The sequence below is a fragment of the Garra rufa genome, chromosome 19 (genome assembly GCF_049309525.1).
Source record: "Garra rufa chromosome 19, GarRuf1.0, whole genome shotgun sequence".
Classification (NCBI taxonomy): domain Eukaryota; kingdom Metazoa; phylum Chordata; class Actinopteri; order Cypriniformes; family Cyprinidae; genus Garra; species Garra rufa.
In genome coordinates, this window is record NC_133379.1 from 19,361,374 (window position 1) to 19,383,290 (window position 21,917).

Here is a 21,917-nt window from a genome sequence, read left to right on the forward strand (position 1 = left end):
TTCGTTTTTAGATGAGCTATCCACTTTTTACTTTCACTTTTTTATCAAATAAAGGACTAGAGAGACTTCTTTCCAAAACATAAAAAAAATTATCATATATTTGCACATTCAAATTATAACCATATTATTGTATAATACATACAAAACAATGAAATTAAAGCTCTATCAAGCTTTATTTTGTACCCCACTCATAAAAAGTGCTGTGTATGATTTATTGAATATGCAGTGTTGGGAAGGTTACTTTGAAAATGTAATAGGTTACGGATACCCCTGTTTGAAATGTACTAAGTAGTGTAACTATTTCAATTACTTATTAAAGTAATGTAACTGCTTGCATTTGATTACTTTTCTAAAATTGTCATTATTCAAACATTTAAAGCAACAGTACATACTGTCTGGACAAGACTGTTTAATACTTTATCACTTGAATTAAAATCATAAAAATTTGATTTAAAGCACAGACACCACAAAATCTTTAACTTTAACACCTCTTTTTACTTTGAGATCCTTCTGAGGTTAATTACTAAAATTTTTAGGAAATCAATGAACTCTGTGTATGTGTGTGTGTAACATACAGACTACATTAATATAAAATGCACTCTTTATTATTTCACAAAGCTTTTATTGTGTCACATTTCTTACACATTCCAAAGCAGTTAAAGACATTTTAAGATAAATGAGAGATGTGCACAATGTTTCTGAGCAGGCAGATAAAATACTGTTAAACACAATGTTCACAGGAACGTAAGAGGGGCTCCCAATTTCCCATCTCCTAGGTAGCGTTTAAGGAATTCGCGTACTTTTTCACTGAACAGACTTGTATGGTAATCTCTGGTGAATGAATCAGACTTAGGCTTCCGGGTGTTCTGGCACAGATCCTTCACTCCCCAGCTGACGATACCAACCTGTGCAAGATTATTCACATATTATTAAAACAAACATCTATCAAATTAGACACGAGTAACAATAATTGAGTTTTCTGAAAAGTGATTCGTCTGATTTGAAATGGCTCAGTGTGTTGAGAAATTATTAAAATAACCTACCTGGACGAGTCGATTACCAGGAACCACAAAAGTGGCCCCTCCAGAGTCACCTGTTGGCAACATGCACAAAATTATGAGTTTAGATCTTGTAGAAAAGTCAATTTATTAAGGATAATAATACTAAAGATATGACATTTTATGATGATTCTAATAGCATCATATATAGTTTACTGCCAAATATAAAATCCAAGTTACCTTTGCAGGCAATATCATCTACAGTAGGTTCAGTGCCACCGCTGCACAGAAAATTATCTGTAACGATATCTTTAGCATTGTTCGCAGTAATTCCTTCAGCTTTTTTGGCATCTTCAACACAAGCATCCCGCTGAAGAAAGGGGACATATCAGTTTACAATTTGAAGCCTTTGCTAATAAGTTAATTATTCTTTTAGGTTTCATTATTAAAAAAATCAAGCCCTGTAAACCACAGATTAATAAAAATACAAAGGGAACAAGACCATGTCCACCACACAGCATATCATTACCCATTTTCCCTGCTTGATTGTAATTAGTTTCTTCTCAATTTTACTTCCCACGACAGACATGAAAGAAGCTTTCACTGTTTCTGAACTCATTAGCTCTTCCTCTGTAAAGACACAGTTAAAATGTAAATAAAATATATGTAGTATTTTAGCATTGTTTAGCAAGTCCTTAGATGTAAATAATAAACATATTTTGTACTGCCACTCATTAAGGTAGTTGTGACTTTTTCGCACAATTCTTAATTTTTTTTCTAGCAATTGCAAATTTTCATCTCACAGTACTGTTTTTTTTTTCTCAGAATTGTGTGATATAAACTTGCATTTCTGACTTTTCTCTCAGAATTGCGTGATACAGACTTACAGTTGTGAGTTACAAAGTCAGTATTGTGTGATATAATCTTGCAATTGTGAGAACAGAAACTCAGAACTGCGAGATTTAAAAAGAATAAATAAATTTGCAATTCTGAGAAAAAAGTCTGAATTCGAGAAAAAAGTCAGAATATAACAAGTGTTTTTATCGTGCAATTCAGATGAAAAAAGTCATCATTGCATTTCAGAAGTGAAGTCAATATTGAAGAGATATAGAGTTTTTATCCCACAATTTTGACTTGAGAAATCACACTTGTGAGTCTATATATTACAATTCTAAGATAAAGTCAGAATTGTGAGAAAAAAGTCAGAATTGCGAGATAAAACTCTATATCTTGCAATTCAGAGATAAAAAAAAGTCAGCATTGTGAGAAAAAAGTCTGAATCGTGAGAAAAAAGTCTGAATCGCGAGAAAAAAATCTGAATTGTAAGAAAAAAGTTAGAATTGTGAGTTTTTATCTCACAATTTTGATATTAGAACTCACAATTGCGAGTTTATATCTTACAATCCAGAGATAAAGTCAGAATTGTGAGAAAAAAGAATTGCAAGATATAAAGAGTTTTTATCTTGCAATTCTGACTTTATAACTCAAACTTACGAGTTTATATCTCACAATTCTGAGGGAAAAAGTCAGCATTGCGAGAAAAAAGTCAGAATTGCAAGAAAAAAAGTCAGAATTCTAAAAAAAATCAGAATTGCGAGATATAAAAAGTTTTTATCTCACAATTCAGAGAAGTCAGCATTGCATTTCTTTGTGAGATATAAAGAGTTTTATCTTGCAATTCTGACTTTATAAATCGCAATTGCAAGTTTATATCTCACAATTATGAATTGTGAGGAAAAAGTTAGAATTGAGAAAAAAATTTCAGAATTGAGAATTTCAATTTTGAATTTAGTAGAATTCTGTTGAGTTTAGTTTGTAGAATTCTGAGATAAAGTAAGCATTGATAGAAAAAAGAAATCGCAATTGTGAATTTATATCTCACAATTCAGAGATAAAAAAGTCAGCACTGCGAGAAAAAGTCAGAATTGTAAGAAAAAAAGTCAGAATTGCGAAATATAAAAAGATTTTATCTCTCGCAATTCTGACTTTATAACTCGCAATTGCAAGTTTATATCTCGCAATTCTGAGATTAAAAATTGCCAGTTTCCAGCATTGCAGGAAAAAAAGTCAGAAATGCAAGATATAGTTTTTATCTTGCAATTCTGCCTTTATAACTTGCAATTGTAAGTTTATATCTCACAATTCTGAGATAAAAAGTTAGCATTGCGAAAAATAAGTCAACTACGAGAAAAAGTCAGAATTGTGAGAAAAAAAGTAAAAATTGCTAAATATAAAAAGATTTTATCTTGCAATTCTGACTTAACAACTTGTAATTGCAAGTTTATATCGCACAATTCTGAGATACAAAAAATCCACATTGCGAGAAAAAAGAAAAAACCTGCGAAATTGTGGGATATAAACAATTTTTATTTATTTATATTTTTTGAGAACTTGCAATTGCGAGTTTATAACTTACAACACAAATTGTGAGAAAAAATTCAGAATTGCAAGCTATAGTTTTTATCTCACAATTCTGACATTATATTTTGCAGTTGTAAGTTTATATCTGAGATAAAAAAAAGTCAGCATTGCATTTATTGCGATTTTTAAAGTCACAATTGCGAGATAAAACTATATCTTGCAATTCTGAGATAAAAAAAGTCAAGATTGCGAGAAAAAAGTCTGAATTGCGAGAAAAAGTCCGAATTGTGAGAAAAAAGTCAGAATTGTGAGTTTTCAATTTTGATGTTAGAACTCGCAATTGCGAGTTTTTTATTTTACAATTTAGAGATGACGTCAGAATTGTGAGAGAAAAAAGTCAGAATTGCAAGATATAAAGAGTTTTTATCTTGCAATTCTGACTTTATAAATGCTAGAAAAAAGTCAGAATCTTGCAATTCAGAGAAAAAAGTACAAGTATTGCATTTCTTTGCAATATATAAAGTATATTCTGACTTTATAAATCGGAATTGCTTGTTTATATCCCGCTATTCTGACTTCAGAAATCACAATTGTCAATTTATATCTCACAATTCTGAAATAAAAAGTCAGCATTGCAAGAAATAAGTCAGAATTGCGAGAAAAAGTCAGAATTATAAGAAAAAAAGTCAGAATTGCGAAATATAAAAAGATTTTATCTAGCAATTGCAAGTTTATATCTTACAATTCTGAGATAAAAAAAAATTGCAAGAAAAAAGAATTGTGTGGAAAAAAGTCAGAAATGCAAGATACAGTTTTTATCTCGCAATTCTGAGATAAAAAAGTCAGCATTGCGAGAAGTCAGTAGTCAGAATTGTGAGAAAAAAAGTCAGAATTGCTAAATATAAAAAGGTTTTATCTCGCAATTCCTACTTTATAACTTGTAATTACAAGTTTATATCTCACAATTCTGAGATTAAAAAAATCTACATTGCGAGAAAAAAGAATTGTGAGGAAAAAAAATGCTAAATTGCAGGATATAAACAGTTTTTATTTGTTTATTTTTTTTACGTTAGAACTCGCAATTGCGAGTTTATATCTTACAACTCTGAGATCATGTCAGAATTGTGAGAAAAAAGTCAGACTTGCAAGATATAGTTTTATCTCACAATTCGGACTTTATTTCTTGCAATTGCAAGTTTATGTCCCGCTATTCTGACTTTAAAAATCGCTATTGCAAGTTTATATCATGCAATTCTTAGAAAAAAAGTCAGCACTGCAAGTTTGTATTACGCAATTCTGAGAACAAAAATGACATTCAACATAATGTCACTATAAGATCACTGTTTTCCAGAGACCTCTGCCTTTTAACCCACAAACTGTTTCAACTGACTAAATCTCACAGGTGTTGTCAGATGAAATGACACTATTAAGAAGAGAATAGCTATTCAAAAGTTCCGAGATTAGATTTTTATCCTGGTTGTTACTACCCTTAAGATGGTCTAGGGGTTAAAGGGAGTAACATTGAGATTGTGGCAAAAGTAGAAAATGATGGGTTGGTCATCTTACCCCATCTTGCCTTATATGTACACATGTAACTAATACACATGCAATATTTCTGACAGACACATCAGTAACTCACGATGTCTTTTGCATGTTCCTTCTCTATCTGAAAGTTTCAGAGCTCCACTTGTTTCCTTGGTGCAGGGGAGGCAGATTGGGCTGGAGAGATATACATGATATGCATTAATTCATTACACTACTTTAACACTTACTCATCATGTTGACAAGCTGCGTTCCTCACCGAAGATCAGGTCCCATAATTACAGGTTCCACCAACTGAATAAGAGCCACGTCATATTCATAATATTCAGGTATTCCCAAATCCTTCTTCGATTTAACATCATAAAGAGGATGAGGAATGTAATCTTTCACTTTTAATCCTAAGAAGAGAAAAGGAAACACCACTGATGAGATTTACACCATTATACATGTATAAAAAAGAACCATATTCTAAATCACGTAACATTATCCTTACCTTTTATTTCCAAATCAACAGTTATCCTATCAGGTGTGTCTTCAGGCCTGAAACAGTGAGCCGCTGTCAAGATAAAGTTTGAGGAGACTAATGACCCCACGCAATTTGAAATTTTTCCATCGTTTCGCTGCAAAATCAACAGAGAAAGGATTCATTCAACAAGTTGAAATACACTGAACTACATCCAAAGAAGATAGAGGGATACCCACAGTCACACTGATCTTTGCCAACCAGGGATATTGACGGCGTTTGGGGAATCCCTCACTTTCGTAATCTTTGTAAAGTCCACATAATGCTACACTGGAGCCCTCATCTGCTCAAGGGTAGGTAAGGGGAACAGGAGAAACATATATTAAATACATAGACTGTTTTGAAAAGACGTGGAGGATAATCATTATCTTTCTATATTTTATTTTTTATGTTTTTTTTATTATGTTTCTATCCAGCCTGAACCAAGGAAAACAGACCAATCATTTCATCAAATGTCTTCTGCAAGTCATCCAAGTCCTTTAGCTTGAAGAAGAACTTCTCATTTCCCCTGTCAGTCTTGAAATCGTTAATGTCCTCAGCATTCACATCATGTCCCATCCCAAACACATACATGTCTGTACAAAAATGTATCACCAATAATAATAATTAAAAAAAATAGTTATTAAAGGTTTGCTTAATCTCAAAGATCATGTTCTTCCTCACCAAGGTTTTCCTCCTCCTCTGAAGGATTATTCTGTTGAACAAGATATTTGATCTGGTCCACCCATGGTCTTGGATTACCACCCATGTTGGCCTGACCTAAAAAGTGAATAATAAAAGTGATCAGCACTTGACCAGATTCAGTGCTAACTGCCAAGCATAAATGATATTATCATTCTTTAATATCGAACAACTTGTGTCATAAATACCATCACTGAACATTATGACGATATGTTGGGTCTGCTTGAATTCCTCTTTATTCCTTGCTTGCTCTATTTGCATACTTTCCAAAATGCTCTTATAGGCATGGGCGATGTTAGTTCCTGATCGATCACCTTTACCTGTTAGTCACAAAAACATTGGGATATTAAAATATGTCCATAAAGACAAATTATCAAACATTTTACAATCAGACTTACCACACTTGAACAAATGCATTTTAAAGGGGTCATCAGATGTAAAACTCACTTTTACATGTTGTTTGAACAATAATGTGTGTTGGCAGTTTGTGTACACAACCACCCTACAATGATAAAAATCCACCCAGTGAGATTTTTTTTTTTATCTTTAAAAGTAATATCCTCTTTTTTAAATCAGGTCATTTTCAGCTTCTTGCTGGTGTGATGACACACAGACAGAGGCTGCTCCCACGATAGTTGATTGACATGAGCGCCTTACCTTAGACCCACCCTCACTGAACTGAAACAGTTAGACTCCGATCGCCATTGTGTGACTCAGGAGCAGGGGAAGACAAGAATGTCTCAGATTGAGCGATTGAGGTGTTCCGTTGTTGGATGTAATAATGAACATAGCAGTCGTCATTTATTCCTGACATCTGAGCTGCTGAAGATGCAGAGGATTAATGTTACTTTCGTTTTTAAAAGGAAAGCACCGATCCCGATCTACATATGCGTCAATGTTCATGCGAATTGTTCCTGATGCAGCTTCACCCACAGCAGAAGTGAGTATAAGGGTTTTTTATGCATCTTTGCAAATGGTCTTTCTTAATAACGTGCTTGTTGGCAAGTTTCACCACTAAACGCGGCTAAATGTGGCTAAAGTAAACATTATGACTCATCGACCCACGGCAGAGAGGGGCGGGGCGAGCAGAGGTGACAAGGTAAAAGGGTGTTTTTTAAACTACTATTGAGAATTTTTAACCAAAGTATATTATAAACTTTTCATTAAGACCCTAAAGAATCATATGAACTTGTGGAAAATGGGCATCCGATGACCCCTTTAAGAAATCTGATTTAAACCAGACCTAAGCAAAATACTTACTGTTATATTCATATTCCTCCAATTTTTGAAGAATTTCTAACAGATTTTTTTGGCCGCTCTTGAAGTCCCTCATGGAGACAATCCGCGTAACGTCTGTGGCAAAAATCAGGATCTCATAGTTTGGGGAGACCTCATAATAACTGATCTGTTGGTAAAGAACATAGGGACAAATTAGGTTCACAAAATTCCATTAGGAATATAAAAGATTACATTAAAGGGATAGTTCACCCAAAAATGAAAATTTGATGTTTATCTGCTTACCCCCCAGGGCATCCAAGATGCAGGTGACTTTGTTTTTTCAGTAGAACACAAAGAAGATTTTTAAATCAAATGTTGCAGTCTGTCAGTCATATAATGGAAGTCAATGGGACATACGGATTTGAGAGTCAAAAAACAGATACAGACAAAACCAAAATAAATCCTGCTGCTCGTGAAGATAAATCGAGGTCTTAACGCACAAAACAATCAGTCTGTGCAAGAAACTGAACAGTATTTATACGTCAACATGTTCTGGAATAGCAGAGCACACGCCGAAGCGATCTCTTGTGCTTATCTTGATTGTCGCAACTGATTAAAAACTAAAAGATTATGTTTGCTTGCACAAACTCATCCAGGAGTGTTGACTTTTTTTGCTGACTCCCAACTTTTGAGCCTAATCGACTGAAGTTATGGTTGCTTGCTCTTTGTCGCGCATCGGCTGTTGCGAACACGCTTAGGACAGTTGGACATTGTGGTGGATCAGAGGTAAAACTGATATAAATACTGATTTTATTTGGTTTTGTCTGTGTTTTTTGACTCTCAAAGCTGTGGGTCCCATTGACTGCCATTATATGAGTGACAGACTGCAACGGTTTGAGTTGAAAATCTTTGTTTGTGTTCTACCGAAGAAACAAAGTCACCTACATCTTGGATGCCCTGGGGGTAAGCAGATAAACATCATATTTTCATTTTTGGGTGAACTATCCCTTTATGAAAAGTATAAAAACAAAAATGGCATCAGTCAGTTTTAAGGGTGTGACTGTGTTATCAATGTACTGTTTATTACACATGCCTTTTCTATAAGTGTTTTGATGACACCTTTTGCTTTGTCAAAGTCCTCTTCTTCTATACTGTCAGATACATCCAGAGCAATGTAGATGTCGAGTTTTCCCCCTAAACCCAATTGTATTTTCTTTCCGTACTGATCTGAAGAAACAAGGAACAGGTTTTATACAAAAAAGTAGTGGTAACCTAAAACTATATGCTGTTTAACAGAGGAAGAAGGAAGTAAGAGTTGCACAATACCTGTTCCTTCGTATTGTTGAGAAACTGCTAGATTTGCCTTTAGAGAACTGCTGAAACCCTCTGATGCCTCCTCTGGGGTGTCGTAAGTGAAATCAGCTGTATTTACACGAAAACAACATCAGCAAAGCTGAATATGTACTTCAAGTGCATTGTAACCTTCTTCAAACAAGGAAGATGTAAGGTTTACCGTAACATTCTGGCTCTGTTCCTGACCACTGGCCATTCTCCCGACAGACTCGCTCTTTGGAACCAATCAGAGTCAATTTAGTATCACAGCGGTATGTGACTTTGTCATCTATATTAAACATGTTGCCTGATCTTGTAGCACCAGGGGGAGTCCCAGGATCAGGACAGCGATCAGCTGTTTGAAAAGAGGAACAGAATGAAAGCGAATTGTGACTTAATAGCCTGTTTAATCTGTATAGTTAGACTAGAGAGACTTCACACTCACAGTTTCTTCCACAGACCGGTGTGCCTCCACTCCATTTCCCATTCAGCTGGCAAACACGAGTCCCAGAGCCGCGGAAATCATAGCCAGAATAGCATTTGTACAGGGTTGTGTCGTTCACAAAATACTGCCTCTGATACGGATACACATCTCCATTTTCAAAACCACGTGGGTTAGGACATGTGATTTCTGAGATGAAAGATTTTTTGTGTGTTTGTGAGAGTAGCCTTGAAATCTCAGATGGAAAACATGTTGTGTTTTTAATCATGAATAAGTGTAAGATCATGTTTGTCTGATAATGTTTTGCTTACTCTTGCACTCTGGGAGTTTTCTTTTGGGGAGAGGGTTCCATTTTCCCTTGACACACTGACGGATTCGAATAGTTGGGTAATAGCCTTCTGAACAGCTGTATATTACAGTGCTCCTATCTTTAGAGAAAGAGTAACTCCCTTCAGTGATACTGAGATTCTCATCAGGGCACAACATAGAGGATGGAGCACCTACAAGAAGTGTAAGAGAGAAAAAATGGTTTTGCAAGAGTATAAAAAATGTTAGGAGTGCTGTAGAAGAACCAGTTTGGGTTTCCAAAAGAACCTTTCAGTATACATTTTTTATCCAGTAGAAAGAGTCCTATGTACAACGGAAAGGTTCCATAGACATTAAAGGTTCTTTATGCAACCATCAATGACATTAAATGGGAAGCAAACTTTCTTTGTAAGTAAAATACAAATTAAGATTATTATATATTATTATATGTGACCCTGGACATCATCTGTTATCTGAACATCTGAAAGCTGAATAAATAATAAACAATAGAGAATCTAGAATCTGAGGGTGCAAAAAAAATCTAAATATTGAGAAAATTGCCTCCAAAAAAGTTGTCCAAATGAGTTCTTAGCAATGCAATTACATTTTTAATATTTACAGTTGGAAGTGTACAAAATATCTTAAAGAAATATGATCTTTACTTTATCCTAATGATTTTTGGCATAAAAGAAAAATTGATCATTTTGACCCATGCAATGTATTTTTGGCTATTGCTACAAACCAGGCTACCTAAGACTAGTTTTGTGGTCCAGGGTCACATATAAAGTGTGTAAACATCACAATAAATTGTTCACAAACTGACTATTGCTCTGGTCTACAAATGTGACATATGGCTGTTGTAAAATGAAAATTAATTAACCATTTAATGCATAAAATGTATTTAAATTTCCCTCAAATAAGCAAAATAGAACTGTCTATTTATATTTCTAATTAAAGCCATTAAGTCCAGAAGACATACCGGTTATGAAAGGACTCAATATTGCGAGAAGGAACAGATTCAGCCATGGTTCACGCTCCATGATGCTCTTGTCAGATTCTCACAGCAAATGAAACAACAACCGAGGAAGACCACATATTTATAGAGCAAGGTAAACAAGAGGAAGTGACTATGGACATGCGCTAATCTGTCAAATACTTTGTCAAGGTAAAACTCACTTGATTTTCTTCATGCATGGACCCTTAAAAAATTATTCATCTTTGAAAATGATCTTAAAACTGGTTCTGAGAAATTCTTTATTTTTCTCTAAACTCCATAAGCAGGATGGGCTACTGGGTGTTGGCTGAAATGCAGGGAAATTGCATGAATAGGCCAGTAGGTCAATTTGAACGACTGTTGCAATATTCTTTACTCCGAATTTCCATACTTCTTCTTTTAATGTTTCTACTAAAGAAGAATCATTATGTCATTGGAAAAGATACAATAAGACTTAAAAGAGGATTTGAAAGGAGGATGCAGATGGTGTTCCTCCATAAGCAGGATGGGCTACTGGGTGTTGGCTGAAATGCAGGGAAATTGCATGCATAGGCCAGTAGGTCAATTTGAACGACTGTTGCAATATTCTTTACTCCGAATTTCCATACTTCTTCTTTTAATGTTTCTACTAAAGAAGAATCATTATGTCATTGGAAAAGATACAAAAGAGGATTTGAAAGGAGGATGCAGATGGTGTTCGACAGAACCATTGATTGACAATGGATGAACTGAGGTAAAGGAAAAGGGGAAAATGTAAAAAAAAAACATATAAAAAATAGGCTTTGGGGTGTTTGACAAAAGGATCATGCATCAGGATCTCCACTGTTACTATCCCTATATCAGATAAAAGGTCAACATTTAATAAGAGAAAATTGTGTATTTTGTAATAGTTGCATTGAGAAATAAATGGTGCACCACCACTATGCAACCACTATGATGAAACCTTTCAAAACCCCCTTTGATGCAATCACAAACAATTTGCGGAAAATTGTAGCATTTACCAAAAAGAAAGTGGTTTCTGTTTCTAAAAAATGCTGGGTTCAGCAGCCTAATTGAGTTGTTTTTAATATTTTTACCCTGGTACTGAGTAGTTTTCCTGTACTCAAAAAAATGCTGAGTTATTTTTTTTAAACCCAAATGCTGGGTTCAGTTTGTTGGGTCATTTTATTGAGTTATTTAAAAGTTATTTATTTTTACCCAGGTGCTGGGTAGTTTTTCTGTAACTGAGCTGCGGGGTCATTTTTAATGGGTTAATAAATATTGGGTTATTTTTTCCACCCAACCGCTGGGTTGAACCTGACGAAACAACCAGAGCACAGGCCTTTTTCTTCCTCTACAGGAGAAAGTGGTTTGAAATAAAGGTTTGTACACATTTAATTTTATTTAGAAATTCATCATACTGTGGTGCAAATTATATTATTTTACGCAATGCAACGTACAAGGACGAGATATAAGTCAGCAGCTGCTGTTTTGCATAATGAAAACGCCTTTTGCCGTGCATAACATAAACTGATTTTATTTGTTATTATACTGTTTAATTTAATTTGATGTTGAAATATGTTTTCTAATCTCTGTAGTGTTTATTTATGGGCAGGTTATGAAGTCAGTCACGACATCTTCTTTAGCTATAAGTGAAATGGAGGCGGCATTTTTTAGAGTGTAAATTTGCGACATATTTGTGATATTTATGAGAATAAAATTGAATGGGAACAGTCTTGTTTTATTCTTCTCTTACGATGGCAACTGGCACAGTTCTGTCTGTTTATTATGGAAGCAGATTAGTCTCATTAATAATTCACGCACAATACACGATGCACACATGCGTGTCCCAATTCACGTGCAAAAAATAAGAATATAAATTCATAAAATACGTTTCACAAATTGCAAAACACAATTCACAGATTTACAACTGTGTACAACAATTTTGAATGTTTAAAAATCACGAGTGTATCACGGACTGTGAGTGTGTGAATAGCTTTTTTACGTGTATTTTTTAGACTTGCGTGTGTGTTTTTGAGACTCTCCCGGCAGCGAACTCCTCCCACGCGGGTCACACGTACACTTTAGCCAATCAGATTTGAGCCTGTCGATCGACCAATCATAACCCGCTGTGGGCGTGCCTATCTTACGTTACGTCATCAGCGCGAGTCCAGTTCCAGAATTCAGATACGATTCAGCTGTTGATCGGCTGTTGAGGATATTTTTCAAGCAGTCTCTTGTGGTTTTGTTTTTTGATTGAAAACAGGAAAGAGCTGTCAGAGCCAAACTTGTCTTGTGTCTCAAATCCTACGATGGCACACATTCAGCTGATGACGATTTAATAACACACATTGTAAACCATGTACATTTAATTTAAGTTTGTTTACGCTGCAGCCTGCAGATATTATTTATTTCAGAATTGTGATGCTTATGATGTACAAGTAGCTGCTCCTATTTCAACCTCTGCCACAAATTATGAGGTGATGTGAATCTAGAAGTTTCATTTGGAACTGTAACTCTTTCAAAACAGTCATGCTGCAACCCATCCATTTTAACAGTTTCAACTGATTTAACTCATGCATTATTACTACATTTCTTTTAGAATGGTACCCTATGACTTTGTATTTGTTAAGGCATAAAGCTTTGTTATGCATTGTTAAATGTTCTGGTTGTATGTCAGAATTAAAACATTCAAAACAAGTCGGAACTTGAATGAAGTTTACTGAATAATCTTTGATGCATTCCTTTATGTGATCAGTCTGTCTGACTGACCAGCAAATTCCAGAACTGTTAATACTAAAGCATATACAATTGCTGCTAACCAACATCTTGTGTATTGTAATCTCAAAGATTTTTACATCACTGCTCAACATAAAATTAAACATGGTTAATCACAATAATATAATATTTTAAAAAGTACATGAATGTTGATTACATTAAAAAAATAATGCATTAAGGTAAAGTACATAAAAAGAGATAAAGATTAATGTGAATGAAGAGGTCTGTAACTGTCATCCAGATGTTGTTCCAAAGTGTTAAATCCTGAAAAATGCAAGGAAAATGATTAGTGTGTTTTAATTAAACACTGCATCCAGTTGCACAAATGGTTAGTACAAACACACCGTTATTCATACACTGAGTTCTCGTGAGGTATATTCATCATTACATAAAGCTATAATAATAAAGGCAGGGTCAGTGCTAAGTGGGAGCTAGACTGGGCAGAGGACACCCAGCGTTGTTAAACAAAAACATGGCAATGAACAGAATTCTTTCTTCATTTTGGCCAATATAGGACATTGTGGCTAACACAAGACAGCATCTTTGACAACACTATCTGTTTTCATAGCAGCCGCTGGCTTAAACTGGTCACGTTAACGAGTGTGTCTAAACGACCGATTTTACCTTTAGTTTTTAAGCAATCAAAATAAAACAATACACCTTTACTAGGCTAGTTACAAATGAGACGATCAACAGCTAAATCGTATCTGAATTCTGGAACTGGACTCGCGCTGATGACGTAACGTAAGATAGGCACGCCCACAGCGGGTTATGATTGGTCGATCGACAGGCTCAAATCTGATTGGCTAAAGTGTACGAGTGACCCGCGTGGGAGGAGTTCGCTGCCAGGAGAGTCTCAAAAACACACACGCAAGTCTAAAAAATACACACGTAAAAAAGCTATTCACACACTCACAGTCCGTGATACACTCGTGATTTTTAAACATTCGAAATTGTTGTACACAGTTGTAAATCTGTGAATTGTGTTTTGCAATTTGTGAAACGTATTTTATGAATTTATATTCTTATTTTTTGCACGTGAATTTTTTTTGTGAATATATATATTTTTTTTGTGCACGTGAATTGGGACACGCATGTGTGCATCGTGTATTGTGCGTGAATTATTAATGAGACTAATCTGCTTCCATAGTTTATGTCTTTGGTTTCGCCCATTGTCTCCCCCTGTTGATTCTGTGTGATTTGGTTTTTCCCTCGTTTGCCCTGATCCCCATCACCTGTGTACATTGATTAGTGTGTCTTTATAAGTCTGTCTGTTTCATGAGTTCAAGGTCGGTCTTTAATCGTTGAATGTGTTCGTGTGTGGATTATTCTGTGTTCCTGCCAGTTCTTGCCTGTATCTCTGAAGACTTTATTAAATGTATATACTGTTAATTGTTTATCTCGTCTCGCTTCGTCCAGCACGTAAAACCGTAACAGAAAGACCGACCAATACAGTTTACCCGGCACGTTTTCCCTGCGTTTATTTTTTCAGTTTTTTACTCAGTGTTTGTTTTTTCTGTTATTATGGACCCTACTGTTCTCCTGATCCTCCTGAGGCAGGGGGAACGCTCTCTTGAGGACCACACACGTGAGTTTCTCTTCCTGGCTAACCAGTCACACTTCCCGGATAGCAGCCTATGCATCCACTACCGCTTAGGACTGAATTCCACCACCAAGGCGCTGCTATCCGGGGAGGGTCCTCAAGAGAGCCTGCCGGATTTCATCGAGTGGGTGCTGGCGTCCTGCCGATCATCCTGGACTGTTGACATCGTCAAGGAGGACGTCAGCCCCACTCCAGACCCAGAACCCAGCCAACCATCACCCCGACATGCGGAGTTGCAGCCCGAGCCCACCGCAGATGGAGAGACAGAGCCGAGAGCGATAGAGCCAGAGCCTGACCCATCTGACCAGGTGCGAGAGCCGACTACAACATCTGTGATGGTGGATTGCCACGTGGAGCAAGAGAGGGCGATAGAGAGCCCTGCCCACTGCACCACCGCTGAGGGTGAGCTTGGACTAAATTCTGGGGATTTAATAGACTTTTTCTCGGATCTCGCCGAAGATGACTCTTGTGACTTAATTGACTTCAATATGGAAATAGCCGTCTGTTCTGTCTGCCCGGAATTCCCACCCACCCACCCTCTGTCATCCGATGCCATGTTCGTCTGGCCGCCGCTGTCCCCTGACAGCCCCTCAGCTCACCCTCAGCCCACCACCTGTGCAGTGGGCTCGCCGCGGGACTGCCAGCTTCCATCGGCGTCTCGGCTGAAGGATCCCTCAGCTCCGCCTCCAGCCTCCGAGTCCAGGACTCCGCCTCGGCCCTTCGACCCCGCGGTTCCACCACGGCTCTCGACGCCCTCCACTACACCGTCGCCTGTCGATCCACCAGCTCCACCGGGCTCCATCGTCTTTTCGGCTCCGCCCTGGTCAGTCGTCACCCCATCGTCACCTCAGGACTCTGCTCCTCCGGCTGTGCCTCGTCGCGCCGTCCCACCGGCTCCTTGGGACTCCTCCTTCCTGCGGGCACAGCCTCCATCCTCTGTCGCTCCGGCTCCGCCGCGGGACTCCACCTCCGCCTCGGGCGCCAGAGCCTGTTCCACCTTGGCCCTCCGGATCCTCGGCGTCACCCCGGATCATCGGCTCTCCGTCTTCGCCTCGGGCTCCTTCTCCATCTGCTCCGCCTCTGTCGGTCGGCCCCATGGAGTCGGCACGCCTTCGTCCACCATGGTTCCTCCCTCCGTCGGCTCCACAGTGGGCCGTCATCATGGCTGTGGTCTGGGTCTGTTCCTCCTGCCTTAAGCCCCACCCATGTCCTCCCTGGCTCCTCCCTCCGTCGTCGCCCCTCTGGACTGTACTGTCTGTCACCTGGACTTTTGTTTTGGTCCCCCTCCTGGGGTGGCGTCCTCCGCCGAAGCCACCATGGACATTTTCTTTTTTTTTCGCCCCTCTTTTCTGTTTTTCTTTTTCTACGGCGCGAGGATGCGCCTATTCGGAGGGGGGGGGGCGTAATGTCACAGTTCTGTCTGTTTATGTCTTTGGTTTCGCCCATTGTCTCCCCCTGTTGATTCTGTGTGATTTGGTTTTTCCCTCGTTTGCCCTGATCCCCATCACCTGTGTACATTTATTAGTGTGTCTTTATAAGTCTGTCTGTTTCATGAGTTCAAGGTCGGTCTTTAATCGTTGAATGTGTTCTGTATGCCTGTATCTCTGAAGACTTTATTAAATGTATATACTGTTAATTGTTTATCTTGTCTCGCTTCGTCCAGCACGTAAAACCGTAACAGCAACCCAGTGCTGGGTAAATATTGGACAGAACATATGCTGGGTTATTTTGACCGAGCTTGTTGGGTTAAATGTTTTTACCCAACAAGTTAAAAAAAATATATTGCTGGTTTAAAATGGGCTGGAAATTAAAAATCACACTCAGAATTATAGAGGCAACAGCAATAATCAAAAGATGAACATATATTACTAAGCAAGAACACCCATAGACAAAAATATAAGACAAATTGAATTTATTTGAATTATGACGCTATGACTGCGTATGCGCATTGGATGGTCTAGCCTGAAATATAAGCTTTTTAAATAGTATTTAAGCATAAGAAACAACATTTGTTGTTGATTTTAAATATGTAATTTAATTGCTAGTTCAGCAAGATGTTTTTGAGATTTCAGGATTCCCCCATTCATTTAGATAGGACTTGTTCTTGTATGAGCTGCCTGGAGAATTGCAAATATGGCTGCCGAGTGAACAGACTTTCCTTGAAAGGGACAGTGTTATTCAAAGGCATTATTCAAACCCCGTGCTGGGGTTATTCAAAGGCTATTTAAATAAGATGTTGTCATGACAGATCTATTTCAGAACCAGCCACTATCAAATTAATCTGGCTGCGGGCAGCGACCACTGATGTAGGATGTTGGCGTTGAGTTTGAGCCCCTCAGAAGTGAAGAATTTGCACACGGAAGTGGTGAGATCAAAACAAAAAACAACCATAAATATACAAAATAAGGATTTGTAAAGAAGAATGTCGGAGGATTTCAATATAATTTTCTTTGCTAAAGGAAACTTTTCTAATATAACTCCGATTGGATTTGTTTGAAAGAAAGAAGTCATATATGCCTAGGATAGCTTGAGGATGAGTAAATAATGGGCTAATTTTCATTTTTTGGTGAACAAACCCTTTAATAACCCAATAAAATGACCCAACAAGATGAGCCCAGCATTTGGGTTAAAAATAACTCAGCATTTTTTAGAGTCTTTATTTCCCTTGCATTTTATGGTTTAAGAAATGATTTCATTCTTTCTGCAAATACTTTTTGTCAATTTTGGTGTGCATGATTTTAACGTCCATCACTTTCAATTAGATGCACAATTTTTACAGAATCAAATGTTGGCTGGCTAGCTAAACTGGTGTATATGAGAAAATACTTTTTTTTTTTTTTTTTACTTCAAAAAATGTCCTAAAAGGCATAGTTCACCCCAAAAAATTGATTCTGTCATTAATTACTCACTTTCATGGTGTTCCAAACCCATAACACCTCTGTTCATCTTTGTTACACAAATTAAGATATTTTTGATAAACTCTGAGAGCTCTCTGGCCATCCATAGACAGCAAGGGTACCACCACAGTCAAGGCACAGAGACGTAGTAAGGAATTTTTTTTAAATAGTTCATGTGACATCAGTGGATCAACTATAATGTTATGATGCTACAAGAATATTTTTGTGCACAAAAAAACAATAATAATGACTTTATTGCATCGTGTTACTCTCCATAACGACTGAGAACTGTCCTGGGAGAGAAGGAATCGTTAAATAAAGTTGTTATTGAAAAAAAAAAGTTGTTTCTTTTTTGCACAAAAAGTATTCTCGTAGCTTCATAACATTATGGTTGAACCACTGATGTCACATTAACAGTTTTAACAATGACTTTTTAATAATTAATGACAGAATTTTCATTTTTGGGTGAACTATCTCTTTAAACTTAATCAGTTACTTTAAATCATTTTAAATATGTGGAGAAGGGGATTCCCTTGCTGAGTTGTGGTTTCTCACAAGGTTTCCTTCATTATGTTCTATAATTATATTTCATGGTAACAACCAACTTACTTTACTGGAACTGCGGACAAAGCAAGAAAATTAAGTTTCATCAAGACTACATGTGTGCGCAGTTTTAAGATGGTTATAGATGATGTTTTCAACACCCTCACATGTGTGCTCAGTAGAAGATTGCACAAAATGGCTTATGTACTTTGCGACATACAGCCAAATGTGTGATAACCTGATCTTAAATGATAAATGCCACAGCTGACATTTTTCATGTATGATGTAATCTTCATATTTTCTTCATTACAATCCAGCTGGTTTAATGACATACTGTATGACTTGTTATTATCATTCTCAAGACAGATGAGAATGGATATACCAGTGGTTGGATATACATAGACATAACAAAGACATAACATTAAATGAGTAAAACATAAAAGACTGTTGATAGTAAACTTTTTTTTAAACAAAGTCCAGCTATTTGGATTAAAACTGAATATGTTGATCAGAAAACAAAGCAGTGTATTATCAAACAGTTATAGATATAATTATACAGTTATAATCGTACAGTTTCAGTCTGCTAAAGCACTCACAAGAATGTAAGAGGATGCCCTATATCGTCATTTTCTAGGTGTTTTTTAAGGAATGAGCGTATTTTTTCACTGAAAAGATTTATATGGTAATCTCTGGAGTCTTCCACCGAAGTGAATTTATTTTTTCCCTTGCAGATGTCCTTCGATCCCCAGCTTACGACACCAACCTATCAAAGATTTTACAGATATCAGAAAAGCTCCTACTTTTAATTTCAGCCTGTAATATGTAACACATCACACAATAGACTTTACAGCCACATCAATACTGTTTTCAAAAGGAAACAAAAATCTTACCTGAATCACTCGACCTTTTTTATTCAGATAAGTGGCCCCACCTGATTCACCTGTTACAAAATGACATGCAGACACTATATAAATCATTTCAGATCTCTAGTGATTAAAATGTTATAAACTAAAGATCTAAAAGATCGTTTAGAACCAAATACAATCCGCCGTCTTGATAGCGTAAATCAAACATACCTTTGCAGGAAATGTGATCTGTTTTTGGTTCAATACCACCACTGCACAGAAAACTGTCTGTAACTACTTCCTTGGCATTTTCTACTGTGATTCCTTGTGCTTTTTTTGCATCTTCAACACAAGCATCCCGCTAAAGAAAAAGTACAACAAGAAGTATTCTTAGCTTGGTAGACTGAAATATATGTATATTTTTATTCCATAAGAGATTCAAATAATGTTTTCTAATGAATATTGCACATATTTAATATTGAATGACGAAAAGATCATTCAAGTGCTAGTAAATGGGTTGTGCAGAAATTCATGAAACTTTAAAGGCCTCTAAAATCAATGGTAAAGCTTTGTTCAAATCAAAATAAATTAAGTTATTTAAATTAGAAAAATCATTACATATTTTCCAAGCTTGATTGTGATGTTTTTTATTGTTTTTGGACTATTATCAGTATCCATGTCAGACGTGAAAGAAGCTTCCACAAGCTCGTTGCTCATTAGTATTTCCTCTGTAACAAATGAAATAAAGAAAAAAGTTTGGCATTGTTTAAAAGCAATATCACATGTTTTGATTCCTATTTCTGATATGGTTCTTATATTTCTGTCACATGCCTGATTGGCACCTTACCATGTTTCCTGCACGTCCCTTCACTTTCTGAAAGTTTCAGAGCTGCATTGGTTTCTTTAGTGCATGGGATGCAGATTGGTCTGTAGAGAAATACACATGATCTTATTTAATTAGTTCTGTTTTCTTCACATTCTTAATAAAGTAACATCACATGTTGAAGATCTGTCCTCTTTACCGTAGATTAGAAGTCATCTTAACAGCTTTTTTCAGCTGTATAAGGGCTACATCAAATTCATAATATTCCTTTATTCCCATATGCTGTTTTGCGGCGAGGTTATAGTCAGGATGAACTGTATAATTTTGCACTTCTACAACTGCAAAAGGAAATGTAAACATCATAAATAAGATTTAACATCTAACATGTTTTTCTGTAAATGTGTTCGTATCGGGACATACCCAGTTTTTGGTCCAGTTTAACTTTTATGTTATCAGGTGTGTCTCCCTCTAAGAAGCAGTGAGCCGCTGTCAAGATGTACCTTGAGGAAACTAATGACCCCATGCAATTGGAACCTTTTTGACGCTACATGAAGAGCAGAGAAGACTGATGTTGATATGGCTGAAATGGTTCAACATGCATGTTTCTACTCCTTGAGGGAGAATGTTTTCTTTAACTTAATTGAGTGTATCCTTTAACATAATTGAGTTTGCTCACAGCAATATTAATCTGCGCCAACCAGGGAAATGCACGCCGTTTATTTTCCAAGCCTTCCCATACAATCCCACACAATCCTACACTGGTGCTCTCATCTGTGTAAGGAAGCAGGTACAAAGGGTTAATAATAATAGCAACCACAAAAATATAGCTGCAAGCAGCAATTACCTGGGTTCAAGCGCTTTAAGGCATTTAGGCACATATATATATACAGTGCGGTCAATAAGTATTTGATCACCCTGTGATTTTGCAAGTTCTCTTACTTAGAAATCATGGAGGGGTCTACAATTTTCAGCATAGGTGCATTTCCACTGTGAGAGACAGAATCTAAAAATAAAAATCCGGAAATCACATTGTATGATTTTTTAACAATTTATTTGTGAATTACTGTGTCAAATAAGTATTTGATCACTTGCTTATCAGCCAGATTTCTGTCCCTCAAAGACCTGTTATTTTGCTTTTAAATAGTCCAGCTACACTCTGCTCGTGATTCTAAATAAGTAGCACCTGTTTGAGGTCGTTAGCTGTCATAAAGACACCTGTGCACCCCACAATCAGCCAAAGACTAAGTAGCAACATGGGCAAAACCAAAGAGCTGTCAAAAGACACAAGAGACAAAATTGTAGACCTTCACAAAGCTGGAAAGGGCTACAGGGTAATTGCCAAGCAGCTTGGTGAAAAGAGAACAACTGTTGGAGCAATTGTCAAAAAATGGAAGAGGCTAATGATGACTGTCAATGTCCCTCGGACTGGGGCCCCATGGAAGATCTCTCCTCGTGGGGTATCAGTGATGCTAAGAATGGTGAAGAATCAGCCCCTGCTTAAGTAAGCCCATGTCCAGGCCCGTCTGAAGTTTGCCAGGGACCATCTGGATGAAAAGTTCAAAATATAACTTTTTGGTCTTAACTCCATTCGCAGTGTTTGGAGGAAGAAGAATGATGAGTATCATCCAAATAATACCATACCTACAGTGAAGCATTGGACTGGAAGCATCATGCTCTGGGGGTGTTTTTCTGCACAGGGGACAGGACGACTGCACTGTATTAAGGAGAGGATGAACGGGGCCATGTATTGTGACATATTGGGCAAAAACCTCCTTCCCTCAGTCAGAGCAGTAAAGATGGGTCGTGGCTGTGTCTTCCAACATGACAATGACCCAAAGCACACAGCCAGGAAAACCAATAGTGGCTCCATAAGAAGCATATCAAGGTTCTGGAGTGGCCTAGCCAGTCTCCAGACCTAAATCCAATAGAAAATCTTTGGAGGGAGCTGAAACTCTGTGTTGCTCAGCGACAGCCCCGAAACCTGACAGATCTAGAGAAGATCTGTATGGAGGAGTGGGCCAAAATCCCTCCTGCAGTGTGTGCAAACCTGGT

The 21,917-nt window shown here is 37.1% G+C and overlaps 2 protein-coding genes across 2 annotated transcripts in view; both read right to left on the reverse strand.

Moving 5' to 3' along the window:
• Nucleotides 1–589: 589 nt before the first annotated feature.
• Nucleotides 590–10,451, reverse strand: cfbl (complement factor b, like). Its single transcript, XM_073824282.1, has 18 exons — nucleotides 10,383–10,451; nucleotides 9,409–9,597; nucleotides 9,101–9,286; nucleotides 8,837–9,010; nucleotides 8,650–8,745; nucleotides 8,417–8,550; nucleotides 7,366–7,510; nucleotides 6,294–6,425; nucleotides 6,088–6,183; nucleotides 5,862–5,999; nucleotides 5,604–5,707; nucleotides 5,395–5,521; nucleotides 5,161–5,299; nucleotides 4,999–5,078; nucleotides 1,528–1,628; nucleotides 1,239–1,368; nucleotides 1,044–1,093; nucleotides 590–905 (listed from the first exon to the last, which is right to left on the reverse strand). The coding sequence occupies exons 1-18, from the start codon at nucleotides 10,441–10,443 to the stop codon at nucleotides 735–737; spliced, it is 2,253 nt and encodes a 750-aa protein (XP_073680383.1). The 5' UTR covers nucleotides 10,444–10,451; the 3' UTR covers nucleotides 590–734.
• Nucleotides 10,452–18,462: 8,011 nt separating this feature from the next.
• LOC141292279 (complement factor B-like) overlaps nucleotides 18,463–21,917 on the reverse strand; it is a 19,341-nt gene continuing 15,886 nt past the window's right edge. Inside the window, exons 16-17 of the mRNA XM_073824284.1 lie at nucleotides 19,088–19,137; nucleotides 18,463–18,960 (exon numbers count right to left, since the gene is read on the reverse strand). Of these exons, the coding sequence (XP_073680385.1) occupies nucleotides 18,790–18,960; nucleotides 19,088–19,137 (221 nt within the window). The 3' untranslated portion in view covers nucleotides 18,463–18,789. The remainder of the gene's footprint in view (nucleotides 18,961–19,087; nucleotides 19,138–21,917) is intronic.

Bases quoted from the DNA above. Each gene is read 5' to 3' on its own strand.
- cfbl (XM_073824282.1), bottom strand. From the start codon at position 10,443: ATGGAGCGTGAACCATGGCTGAATCTGTTCCTTCTCGCAATATTGAGT. The intron at 8,746-8,836 runs GTAAACCTTACA...GTGTAAATACAG, and splicing joins AACAGAGCCAGAATGTTACG to CTGATTTCACTTACGACACC. The intron at 1,369-1,527 runs GTAATGATATGC...CCCTTTCTTCAG, and splicing joins CAATCAAGCAGGGAAAATGG to CGGGATGCTTGTGTTGAAGA.